The following is a 9292-nucleotide window of genomic DNA, read 5'->3' on the forward strand; positions in this document are numbered from 1 at the left end:
ATTTAGTCAGTTGACACAGAGAGAGAGAGAGAGAGCGAGAGAGAGCGCGCACAAGCAGGCAGAGCAGCAGACAGAGGGAGAGGAGGAAGCAAGCTTCCTACTGTGTTAAGAAGCCCTATGTGGGGCTGATCCCAGGACTCTGGGATCATGACCTGAACAGAAGGCAGATGCACCCCGAGGCCCATCTCCTTCTTAGTATCTTTAGCATGTGGCACTGTAGGTGCCGCACACTGAAAAAGTATATAACGAAGCCTACATGACCCCAAAGTTGGGTACTTACCTCATGGGCATGTGCAAAGATGACATGATCTTTCTACTGTGTTATTCTATATTCAAATTGTCATGTCCTATTTTTTTCTATCTTCCTTTTGTGCAAAAAAGAAGTTATTCTCACGGAGAATCTTCCCATGCTCCTATAATCCTGAGGAAGAAGAGAAATGGAGGTGGAGCGAATGGCAGCCCGTTAAGGAGTTGAAGTGCTGTCAGATGGGAGGCCTGCTCATGCTGGGGGACTCCAAAAGGCAGGAAGACGGTTGAAGGGGAGAAGATGAGTGGAGGAGGGGTGGGCAGGATTGAACAACCAGAACCACCTGCTGCTGCAATGCCTCCAAGGTGGTGAGGATACCTCCATGGAAGTGTTGACACAGACTCTGATGACCGTTTATCAGGAATATTATAGCAGCTCTGTTCTTCCGAATTTGTAAAATGAGGATATTAATTCTAATTTATCAGCTCCCAGGGCAGGGATTTGATCCAGCTAAGTCTGAAGAGACTTGTTTGCTGGTTTTCCAGCATCTGTAAAGTGCTAGTTGCAATGGTTTCCAAACTTCACTGCAGAGTAAAAGTAACTGGGAAACTTGGAAACATCTAGATGCGTAGGCCACATCTGCAGAGATTCTGGTTTAATTGGTGTGGGGTATGGCGTAAGTATTAGGATTTTTTTCAGATCTCTCCAAGTGACTGGATTGTACAGATACTTTGAGAATCACTGTGCTAGTAAGAAATTAGAATTCTGGATTTTGGTCTGGAATCTGATTTAACCAGAGATGGAACGTTGAGCAGCTTCTCTACCTTCTCTTGGCTCTACATTTCTTACTTATTAAAAGGAAGTGGGATGGGAAGGGTATGTGCTTTGGTGAGTGCTGTGAAGTGTGTAAACCTGGTGATTCACAGACCTGTACCCCTGGGGATAAAAATATATGTTTATAAAAAATAAAAAATTTAAAAAAAGGAAGTGGGATATACATATTTCTAAAGTACTGTCCTCAAAAATTGTATTAATCTAGGGCCCTTAAAGGTTTACGAATTATGGGGCACTTGGTGGCTCAGTCCGTTGAGCGACCAACTCTTGATTTCAGCTCAGGTCATGATCTCAGGGTCATGAGATTGAGCTCTGAGCTCAGCACCTAGTCTACGTGAGATTCTCTCCTTCTCCCTTTGCCAGTCATGCTCTCTCTCTCGAATACATAAATAAATAAAATACATTATTAAAGTTTCTGAATTTTGAAAAGGGAACTTAACTGCTTTCTCCAAGTAGAAGAGAGCTCTATTCAGGGACGTGGGAATTCCTTTGCACTTTTTGTCAGTTTTCATGGCAGTCGTACAATCCCCTCAAATGGGGATAGTTCTACCTCACAGAGGAAGTTGTGCACCAACAGTGGTCAGATGGTGGGTTTCTCAGCACTCCTCTGCTGAGAGCTGGTGTACAGCCTAATTTGAACACAAACTGGTAGAAGACATAAAACAGGTTTCTTTACTCTTCTCCATGTTTCCAGAACATACTTTGTTGCCAGAGTTAGTCATCTGATGGATTATTGCAGGTTCTTCTGGATCTTTTGTGTCAGAAGTCTATCTTTGTATTATTTGGGGCTTGCTGCCTTACTTTTCGCTTAGTGACTTGTTTACCAAGATTGCTCCTAACCCTAACCCAGAACTCTTGGGTTCTCTTTCAGTCTTGATTTTACTTCTACCCAAATGAGAGTGTGTGTCTCATTGCCACTCTGGTCATGCAGCGACTGACTGCAATTGGGTGACGAGAAACACAGAACTCCAATTTCCTTTTTTCCCCTAAAGAAATTTAAGGAGGGCTCCCATTATTAGGTTTTCTCAAAGATATTGCTTGTATTTCATGGACTTTGTATTTGTTGGTATAGTTTAATTTGCCACACAATGTGCACAGAAGTAATCATAGATATGTGGACTATCATGAAGCATAAAACATCAAAACTTTATATGGGGACCGATTGAGTGATTTTTTTTTTTTTTTAAGTGTGAAACTTCTTCCTTCCAAAAGGGAAGGTAATTTTGGAGGGATAGTCTACTATTATTACTTTAATACTTCCTGAATTTCTAGTTTAAAAACAAATTCAAAGACCCATTACTCTGTATCCAATTCAAGTTAAGTCATCCAGTTAAAACTCAGACAACTTTATTGGGAGAAGATTTTGGAAACTTTGGGTTACTTGTGAGAGTTTAAAAAAAATGTTTCTTTCTATTCTGCATATCAGAGTGGGTGTTCACATAAATTCTATCAGTGCACCATGGAAGAGGGAATGAACAGTTTTTGTTTTTGTTTCTTTTCTTTTTTTCTTTTAAACCAGGAGGGCAACAAAGCAATAAGAAGGATCATAGGGCACCATGTTAGTGACAAATCACAGGGGGTGGTTCCAGAAAGGTTGTGAAAACTAGTTTCTCGTTGCAGGAATTGGGTTGGGCCACTCCTCCCCCCCCTTCCCAAACACAAATATTTTCATATAATAAAAGCCTGTTTCCCTATGGTTATAACCGAGCCTCTCCTCCTCGGACAGCACCATTTTAAAGGGGTTTACTGAGCGGACCTTCCCAAAGTCCGTAGGCTTTCTCTCTTTCTGGACCGTGTCTCGTCGAGGTGAGGCGTCCCTTCGGGGGGCTCACGCCGGGTGAAGGGACAAGAAACACCCACTGGGATCCAGCCCGGGCAGCCGGCGGCCGGAGCATGCGCTGAGAGTTTGTGCAGCTGGCCCTGGCTGCCGCCGCTGCCTCGTCCGGACTTGGCGAGGACTTGGGAGGGACAGCGGCGCTGGGAGGTGGCTTAACAGAGACTTTCCAGCAACTGCTGCCCAGGACTTTTTTTTTTTTTTTCTTTTTTCTTTTTTTTTTCTTTTTCCCAGGAGGCGGCGACGGCGGCGGCGGGGGGAGAGGAAGAGAAAAGAGAAGGAAGCGTCTCCTGCTAGAGCCAATGCAGCCCTTCGGCTCCCCGGGAGGAGCGTCCCTGCCCCGATGAGCCCCCGCACTGCGTCCCCGACCGTCCCCCGGCGGGAGTGGGGCACGGAGCCCAGCGCCGACGGTGAGTGGCCGCACGTCTCGCGTCTTTCCAGCCGGCTGTCCCGCCAGCCCGCCGGCGGCTGTCCCCGGCGCTGTGTGCTAAACTACTTAGAGCTGGCGGTGGGGCTCCCCGCCGCCGGCGCTTCCCCCCGCGCCCTGCCGGGGGCGCGCGGACGCGGACGCGGTGGCGGGGCGGAGCGGGGTGGGGGGGGGCGGGGGACCGCGCTCGGCTTTGTGCTGCTTTGGCGGCCGGGAGCGCGGGGTCGCGGCAGCGGCCGGGTCCGGGGGAGGGGGACGTGAGTGACTAACCCGGCGTCTGCACAGCTGCACCGGCCCTAATTCCCCGGCGCCCCTCCCCGCCCCCGCCCCGGGCTAATCCATCATTCCCGGCCGAAGCACCATTTCTCACGTTCTCCCAAAGAAACCCTAGTCGCGGGGCGGAATCCCAGCTCAGCGCCGCAGCACCCCCCCCCCCCCCCCCCAGTGCCCTGTGTTTACACCCGAACTGCGGATGGGGAGGGGGATGCGGAGTTGGGGGACCCAGGAGCTGTCCTAACGAGAGGGACACTTGCACCCGCGGACTCGCCGGCGGCGCCTGTGACGTCTCCCGGGGATAGTGTGGTTTCCAACCTTGGGGACAGTTCTGAGCTGAGCTGTCCCCGAGGAGGGGCGTGGACTGAGGGAGGTTTTAAAGCGCGTCTCATCAGAATGCAGAGGACACCGCCGCGCGTCCCCTGAGAACGGGAGTTTACTGTGTGCCTTCATTCATCCCGGAGTCAATCTTTTCTCTTCTCAGCAGGTGTTATCCGAAGCCAGTCTGGAACTGGAGGCGAGTTTAGGTTACAATTACAACTTTAACAAATGATCTTCGACGAAGCGATGTCTCGAATGACCTAGGCTTCGGACCAGACTCGGGACCCGGCTGAGGGCGGGCAGAGGAGGGATGGGCTGGGCGTGCGGAGCGCGGAGCTAAGTCCCCTGTTCTCCCTGCCCCTGCAGATCGCTGCGACTTGGCCGGTGGGAGTAGGATGTGGTGAAAGGATGGGGCTTCTCCCTTTCGGGGCTCACAATGGCCAGAGAAGATTCCGTGAAGTGCCTGCGCTGCCTTCTCTACGCCCTCAATCTGCTTTTTTGGGTAAGTCGAGCAGTTCCTCTGCACTAACAGGTGGGGACGGCTGGACTCGGTTTCCTCCAGCCACCACTTAATGCGCCAGAGGGCATGGCTAAGCATTAATTAATTACATAGGATCGCACCCTCTACTTTTCAGAGAAGTCAATTTTGACCTTAAAATGCCTTTGATCTAGCTCAAGTGCCATTCGTGATTAGAAAAAAAATAAATGGACGCCTGGATACTAGTGGCAGTAAAATTAGACTTGAAGTTAATCTAGGGATATAAATAAATGCACGTGCTTGTGCTTGTAGATAAGAAAATTATGCCATACTACTTAGGGAACTGTTTGTTTTCAGGAATTTCAGATAACTGTCCAGGCTATAAATTGTTTCCTTACCTCATACTAGCCTATAAAATTTGGTTGGGGCAAGGAGTCCTACTCTGTTTTCGTAGGAATTCATACACAGATATCCTATCAAAGGACCGGGTAAATTTCTCTAGGAGATTCCATACAGCCTGAAAGGTGGTTTTCATGCAACTCTTTCTAAGTTGGCAAAGTTTTAAGGAATTTTGTGTATGTATGCTTTTGGAAAATCCCATAACCATTTAAGGAAATAAAATACGTAAAATTTAACAAGCTCATGGAAATCTTTATGCTGTATGAGCTAGTGACTTTCTATGCTTTGCGCCCAAGCATAAATTTTCATTATATGTTATTAATAATCACCTTATTATTTGTGAAACTTATGAGGAAAATATAAAAATTAAAACTGATGCTTTGAGAAGCTGTCATACTTAAGCGGATCATTCTTTGCCAATTTTGTGTTCTATTAATAATTCATACTTTTCTATTAGAAATATTAATGTGTGATTTATTTATGTGACTGACTGGCTAGCATTTGCCAACCTCTTTGCATAAGAGGTACCTGTCGTCTCTAGAGGATGATATTTTGGTTTGAATTAATTCCTATAGGTGCCTCAATTTTAAAGTGACAAATTAAGGTTTACTTTAGTGAGTAATCTGAAAGATAACCTAAACTAGCATAATTTTTTTCCTCTACATGAAAATGAATAAGCATCAAATAGTTAAATTTACCACTTGGAAATGTAAAATCACTAATCAATCTTATTGCATTTTTAATTCTAAATATGTACCTTTTTCAATGGGTCATTCAATTACCTGCCTAGCCATAAGGTTAAGATTTTGAACTTTCTTTTTTTTTTTTTTTAATGTATAATATCACTTGTATTTACTAGCTTTTCACTTTTCTGCTTTATGCTTTTTGATTCTAGAATCATCACATTTTTATAACTAAAAGGAGATTTAAAGATGACTTTGTTGAACTTCTTTACTTTGAGAATGAGAAAACTAAATGTAGGTTAGTGGCTGGTTAGAGGTTAAATGGCCCAATGGTGACAGTATCAGGAGCGCCACTAAGTCTTCTTGCTCCTAGTTAGTGCCTTTACATGGATAATTACCAAATTCTCAATCTTGGAATTACTAGGATTTTTGTTGTTGCTGTCCAAAGAATGATGATTTGGATTTTCTTAATAATCCATATTATGTGGGGCAGGGGAAACCCCAATTATTTAACAAATGTATTGCTCTTCTGAGTAATGAATTTATTTAAAAAAGTTTATTCCTTCAATTCCTCCAGGGCTTGTTTTATCTTTGAAGAATGTAAAATGTTATGTCTTTGTTTTTATCCTGTACTTCAACTTTCTCACTTTCTATGTGCATGTTCTGATATATTTATTTATTAAGATCCCGTCACCCTTTGTCCAGCTTTCTTCTGCCAACTTTTCCTCCAGCAAAATAATCCATGTTAACCGCATCGTATGGATCCCTCTGAATTTTCCTTTATTTCATACAAAGATGTATTTAGTCATACCTATCCACATATATGCATTCATGTACATTTATATGTACTTTCCCTATACATATATATATATTTTTTCATTAAATTGTTTTTCTCATTTAGTCACATGAGTGGGATGACTACATTGGAGCATACCAGATATCAACAATAACAAAGTAGCTAATCTTTATATAGTTCTTACACTGACCAGGCACATTTAATGCTTCAGCCTAGTCTATGAAATAGGGATGAAGGTTTTTTAGAGTTGTTGGGAGGATTAGAGTTAAAATATGCATAGTGCTTGAACAGTTGCATTTAACGATGCTCTCCGTGTGGTAGTAGTGACAGTAGATAGTAGTATTTGCGGTCGTTACCACTCTGACTGCAGTAATGACGCTCAAGTAGATTATCAGGAAGTGGATTGCTTGGTCAAAGGAATGCCTGTGTTAGTAATAGCAGTAATTGTTATTCTTGTGATTAATACCGCTACCACTGCTACATTTCTCGGACCCAGAACTCCTGTCCTGGGAATCTGTTCCTTAGGAAGAACACAAATAACACCCCATTATATGCGCACAAATATTTGTTGTCATCTTGTTGGTGTACAAGCACCTTATAATTGTTGTCAGTTGGAAAAGTTTAAAGTATTATTTCACTGTTACTTTGTTCCCTGTGCCCCCCCACAGTTGAGCATCAACATAATTTTCTTTAGACCTATATATATTTCATGTATATTATTTCATTTCATGATTCATATTCATTAAATATTTCATATTTACCATATAGTATGCCTTATTGTTTGCCCATTGATTTCATTTATGTTGTTATACAATAGTTAAACAAAGTTTCATATACTGTTTTTAATAGAATTTTTCTCTAAGAATATAAATATTCTTTCATTTTCTCTGTTCTTTCAAAGCACCCCCCTTTCTTGTTTCCATTAAGATTCCTTTTTGCCTATGGATTTTAAGCTTATTTTATATGATTAAAAATATCTGTTGGGGTTTTTGTTGGAATTGTATGAAATGCACATCTAACTTTGGGAGAATTAGCATTATTCTTTCGGTGTTAGAACAATATTTGCAGATGGTATATTTCCTTACTGAGTCAGATGTTGTTTTCAACCTTGTGCCAGGTGCATTCCTGGGCTTTCCTACACTACACAAGCATCTAATTCTCGTAACAGCCCCGGAAAATTGTTTGTTTTGCAGGGGGTAAACAGAGGTTGCTCAGAGAAGTTCAGTAACTTGCTAGTAAGTGCCAGAACAGAGACTCAAGATTCAAATTTTTTTCCTCCAAGGTTTGATAGAAGTTGTACTGCTGGACATGGTGGGGAGTTTACTTGTGGTGGAGAGGCAGACACACTCCCTAGGAAGGGATTAGCTGTCCACCTCCTCAATCCAAGTCCGCTGGAGCAGTGCTTCTCAAATCAGTCACCTGGGCATCTTGTCAGAAGGCAGATTCTGATTCAGGACCTCCGGGGCTGGGCTTGGCAGTCTGCTTTTCTAGCTCCTCTGTGATGCTGTTGGTCTGAGTGCCACGTGTTGCAGAACAAGGAACCCATCCTTGCTTTGAGCTGTCACTGGAATCAGAAGCAGAATAAACCAGCGTAGCCTATAAGCCCCACTTCTTAAATAGACCTCACATTCGGAGTATGCAGAGGGATTGTTCTTGCCTCAAATTTTGCAGAACTGTGAATCCTGCCCTTATAACCTCTGGGATCAAAAGCTGTAGCCTTTTACTCCTCACTTGGCATTTTGAAATTCTTTTCTCCCTATCTATGTTCTATTATATTGCTACCATTTCCCTTTCTCTACCCAAAGGATGTTAGGGAAAAGAAAACCAAATCTTAACTGAAGACCTATACAGTTTTAGTTTGCTGTTCTGAGAGCTAAAACTTAAACAGAGTGGTTTTTCTTTTGAGTATGTTTTTATATGAGGCATGGACCTAAGAGGAAGCAAGTAGGTCACCAATGCACTGCTTTTTCCCCATTACTATGGATCCGGTCATCTCGATTTGCCCTCTGTTGAGTGGCTTTTCCATGTTTTGAAGAACCTTGATCCCAGTACAGCTGAACTGGAGTTGGCACACAGATATTGGACCCTCTGGGTTTCTCACGAGTGTTGTGGTTTTGTCATGAGAGAAGTCACTGGGGACGCCCTGCACGTGAGTAAACCGCCCCGAGAACTCTTTTGACACCATGATTCACATTCTGGCCACAAAGAAGCAAGGAAATGAGTTATTTTTACTTCGAACTTATCCCACTTTTACTGTTTAAATGGCATATTATTTAAGTAAATAAAAGCTTTCCTCCATTTAAAGACAGCTTCTGTGGCTTTATAATATGAAGCCTTGCCATTCACAGATGGCAATTTTCTGCTATTACAAATATGGATAAATACAGTTGTTTTTGGAAGTTCCTGCCATTGATGAATACTTAACATTTATCAAATATGTTTGTTTATTATTTTCTAAAAATATAACATCCCATCTTTAGTTTTTAAGTCCTATAAGAGCCATTGCTTTTCGCCTACCATTACTAAAGATCATAATAATAGAGATAAACTTCTCTAACGAAAACCTGAAAAATGGACAGGGACTCTAGTTCACACTTGGGGCTATATGCAGGGTAAATGCCACAGCAGAAGTTCAGTGTTATGTTTCTTTTTCCTTGGCCATAGGTAGTGAACCTTAGTTGTTTGGCTCATGGCAGACCCTAAAGAGATTCTTGGCAAGAGGACATTTGTGTCCACATGGCATTTATTTAGTTATATAAAAACACGACTTTTTAAAATTAATGCCCCTAACTTTATACTCTGAAAGTCATTGACGTTTTCTTTAATTCTAAGGGATAGGTGAGAGCCTTCCAACAAATGTCAGTTTTTTGTTTTGTTTTTTTAATTTTTTTTTTTTTAGATTTTATTTATTTATTTGACAGACAAGAGATCACAAGTAGGCAGAGCAGCAGGCAGAGAGAGAGGAGGAAGCAGGCTCCCTGCTGAGCAGAGAGCCCGATA

The 9292-nt window shown here is 42.9% G+C and overlaps 1 protein-coding gene across 3 annotated transcripts in view; it reads left to right on the top strand.

The window, feature by feature from the left end:
• The first annotated feature begins 2779 nt into the window (after positions 1-2779).
• The window catches only part of TSPAN12 (tetraspanin 12), a 64883-nt gene continuing 58370 nt past the window's right edge, over positions 2780-9292 (top strand). Inside the window, exons 1-3 of one of the 3 annotated variants that reach the window (XM_059396514.1) lie at positions 2780-2887; positions 3150-3325; positions 4303-4438. In XM_059396514.1, coding sequence (XP_059252497.1) covers positions 4373-4438 — 66 coding nt within the window. In that variant the 5' untranslated portion in view covers positions 2780-2887; positions 3150-3325; positions 4303-4372. Of the gene's footprint in view, positions 2888-2975; positions 3326-3825; positions 4133-4302; positions 4439-9292 lie in introns of those variants that run through there. The other 2 variants (XM_059396515.1, XM_059396516.1) reach the window with 2 other exon arrangements.

The sequence above is a fragment of the Mustela nigripes genome, chromosome 4 (genome assembly GCF_022355385.1).
Source record: "Mustela nigripes isolate SB6536 chromosome 4, MUSNIG.SB6536, whole genome shotgun sequence".
Taxonomy (NCBI): domain Eukaryota; kingdom Metazoa; phylum Chordata; class Mammalia; order Carnivora; family Mustelidae; genus Mustela; species Mustela nigripes.